Genomic DNA, 3336 nt, shown 5'->3' with positions numbered 1-3336 from the left:
AAAAAAAAAAAAAAAAAAAAAAAGTCTCTTTTCCATTCAAAAGCCCATTAAAAGCATGGACAGCCCACTTGTGGTAATACTTAATGTAGTTTCTTCTGCTTCTTTTGCAAAACTGTCATGGGGCTTAGGCACTGTGCACCTCCTGTGTGCCAGCCTCCTGGCCCCTTCGTGCTGGCGGGCTGGATGGGGTGCCCCTTGCACCCCACCTTATCGCTTACTTCCACCCCGGCGCTGGCTGGAAACTGTTCGTGGAAAGTGTGTGAAGCAGCCACTGGAGTACAGGGGTGGGTGGGTCACTGAGTGAGGGGGGGTCTCACCCTCTGCTTGTCTCCCAAGGCCGGGAAGCTGGCTGTGGACCGAGGCTGGGCCATCAACGTGGGTGAGCCCCAGGGAGAGGGTCTGGGGCAGGGGGGGATGGGGACCCTCTGGGGGCAGCTGCACTCCCTATGGGGACTCCTGGTAGCTGGGAGGGACTGATACTGCCTCTGTCCGATGTAGGATCCCGTCTAAGGGCTCCTCCTTGCATACTTCCAATGATGGGGAGCTCCTGCCCCCTAAAACGTGTGCTTCCCATGAGCAGCTGTGCTGTGCGTAGGAATGATGCCACGTCGTTGGGAGTCCCCAGGATACTCTCTCTGTCTCCTGGGGTGCACGGCTTGGTCATGTGGTGGGCGGACAGACCAAAGGTCAATGCCACCTGACTCTCCTGACTCTCCCACAGGCCTGGTTCTCGCAGGAGGCCTGCACGTGCCTTTGTTCTGGGGTGGTTGCAGGCCCATTTCAGAGGACCTTGCCGCTCAGGGCCTCCAGGAGTGCAGGGGCGGGGACCCTGGGCACAGGCTGGCTTTGAGCTCTCTTGGGCTTGGGAGGTGGCCAGAGCCCCTGTCACCATGGCAGCCAGGACGCGAAGAGGGCCCCCTCCCAGCCACCCCTCCCAGTGTGGGAGCCGCACAGCCTCCCGCCTGCCTTGGAAAGGTGCCTCCCTTTGTGGGGTGCCTTGCTGTGCTGCGGCCGCCTCCTCACCAGTGTCTGAGAGGGGAGGGGATGCTGGGGTGGAGGGACAGGAGCGCCAAGCCCTGACCAGCGCCCCGCCCCTTCCACAGGGGGCGGCTTCCACCACTGCTCCAGCGACCGGGGTGGGGGCTTCTGTGCCTATGCGGACATCACACTGGCCATCAAGGTGTGTCTCCAGGTGACCCTCGGGGTCCTCCCCGCAGCCCTGTCTGGGGCTTTCTCCCACCTTCCGGACAAGGGGCCCAGGGTGGGGGTCAGACCCCAACCTGCCACTACCACTGCTGTGTGCTTGGAGGGACAGCTTGCCACGGAAGGGACTTGTCACAGGCTCCCCAGCCCCAGGGACCCAAGATGCGTACTTGTCAGGGTTAGGGCACGGGCGGAAGGGCCTCGCTGCTGGCACCAGGACAGGGAGGAGCGGGAGGAGGAAAGCAGAAAGCAGGCGGCTGTGATGGAAGAGGGTGGCTGGCACCCACAGGTGTCCAACCCCACGCCGCCCTCCTCCGTGACTCCCTCGTTGAACCCTCGTGTGTTCCAGACAAGGAAACGGAGGGCCACGGAGGGGAGGTCGCTGCGTGCCCGGCCTTGTGCTGGGTGTGTACCTCGGGTGGTAGGAGGAAGGGGACTTCGTGGAGGAGGCAGTGTTAGACCTTGTTGGATGAGCCAGAGATTGGACAGTGACGTTCGAGGGCTCCAGGCAAGTCCAGGGCCTGACGCCGGGGCCTGGCACACGCCTCCTCTGCCCGGGAACCTGCCCTGACCCCCGCCCCTGTGTGCGTGCGGGCTCCTGGGGCCCACAGCTGTCCTGCAAGTGCAGGTGCTATCTCTGCCCGCTGGTGCCCTCCTGTCCCCCAGGGCCCCTGGGTCCTCTGTCCGTCCAGCTGTCCTCACCTCATTGCTCCCTTCCCGGGCAGTTCCTGTTCGAGCGAGTAGAAGGCATCTCGAGGGCCGCCATCATTGATCTTGATGCCCATCAGGTGAGTGTCCAGCTCCTCGTCGCTCACCCGGTGGGACCCCAGGGATGTCCCCAGGCTGCTGCTCCGAGCTCCTGGGTCCTGCAGCTGGCCCGGTGCCCCATGTGGCCTGGCCCGGCGAGGGTTCTGGCGTCCATGAGAAGCTCCCGAGTCATTTCCACAGGGCAACGGGCACGAGCGAGACTTCATGGGTGACAAGCGCGTGTACATCATGGACGTTTACAACCGCCACATCTACCCCGGGGACCGCTTCGCCAAGCGTAAGCTGCTGCCCCGGGAAAGGCCTGGCTCCGAGTACTGTGTGGGCCTGTGGGAGTCACCTCACCTCTCTGTGCCCTGAGGGTGGGGTTGTTCCCAGTGTGCACAGACTAAGGAGCGGGCAGCGCCCCCCCAGGGCCCCCACAGCTGCCCAAGACACATGTGGAGGGGGGTGTGTGCATTGGGGAACTGCTGGAGCAGCTCCCAAAGGGAGAAGGAGATAAAGAAAATGAACAAAGTAGGAAGGCAGAAAGAAATCCCAATATAAGAGTTGTTAAAGGGTAAATGAAAGCAGGGACAACTCATTGATCGAAAAGCAGGAATTTTCAGATGAGATTTGCAAACAGGAGCTGCCCACTCTGCAGATCTGAGCTCGGGATAGCTTTCTGTGGCTGTGAGAAAATGCCTGAGCCAGTGAATTTATGAAGCAGAAAGGTTCCTTCCTCTGGCTCCCGGTTCTGAAGGGCTCCGTGGTGGGCTGGCCATGCAGCTAGGGGCGGGGCGAGCCCGCACATCATGACTGGAGCATGGTGGAGCCCAGCTGCTCACCCCAGGCCCACCAGGAGCAGAGCCCTGGGTGGGGTGACCTCACCACCTTCCACCTAGCTCCACCTCCCGAAGATGCGGCCGCCTTCCGATAGCTCCGCGGGCAGATAACCAGTCCTTAAACTCACAGCCTCAGGAGGCGCTGCACAAGAGGCCAGCCGTGGTGTGGCTAAGCCCGGCCCAGTACAGCCCAAGGTTTCTGAACCGAAACCGAGGGCATGGACCCGGGGCCTGAGAGTCGTGTGGGACACGAGGTCAGGCTCTGCCCACAGGGGCCTCCGGGCCCGGGCGGCAGGGGCTCAGCTCTTCTCAGCTCTCAGGAAATGAGGGCCGCGCTGGGGGGTGGTCGGGCAGCCTCTCCTTGGCTCTCGATGCCGCGTCCTAAGCCTCAGTTTCCCTCCCGTGCCCTCTCAGAGGCCATTCGGCGGAAGGTGGAGCTGGAGTGGAGCACAGAGGACGATGAGTACCTGAGCAAGGTGGAGAGGAACGTGGAGCGCGCCCTGCAGGAGCACCTGCCCGATGTGGTGGTGTACAACGCCGGCAC

At 62.4% G+C, this 3336-nt stretch overlaps 1 protein-coding gene across 1 annotated transcript in view; it reads left to right on the top strand.

Moving 5' to 3' along the window:
• Hdac11 (histone deacetylase 11) overlaps positions 1-3336 on the top strand; it is a 13841-nt gene that overhangs the window by 10190 nt on the left and 315 nt on the right. The window contains exons 5-9 of the mRNA XM_033759517.1: positions 337-379; positions 1104-1180; positions 1929-1991; positions 2152-2248; positions 3207-3336. The exon at positions 3207-3336 is cut by the window's right edge and continues 315 nt beyond it. Of these exons, the coding sequence (XP_033615408.1) occupies positions 337-379; positions 1104-1180; positions 1929-1991; positions 2152-2248; positions 3207-3336 (410 nt within the window). The remainder of the gene's footprint in view (positions 1-336; positions 380-1103; positions 1181-1928; positions 1992-2151; positions 2249-3206) is intronic.

This window comes from Fukomys damarensis, unplaced genomic scaffold (genome assembly GCF_012274545.1).
Source record: "Fukomys damarensis isolate Sample0158 unplaced genomic scaffold, DMR_v1.0_HiC HiC_scaffold_37, whole genome shotgun sequence".
Classification (NCBI taxonomy): domain Eukaryota; kingdom Metazoa; phylum Chordata; class Mammalia; order Rodentia; family Bathyergidae; genus Fukomys; species Fukomys damarensis.
The sequence above is the reverse complement of the archived record's forward strand: the minus strand, read 5'-3'. Positions and strand labels throughout refer to the sequence as shown.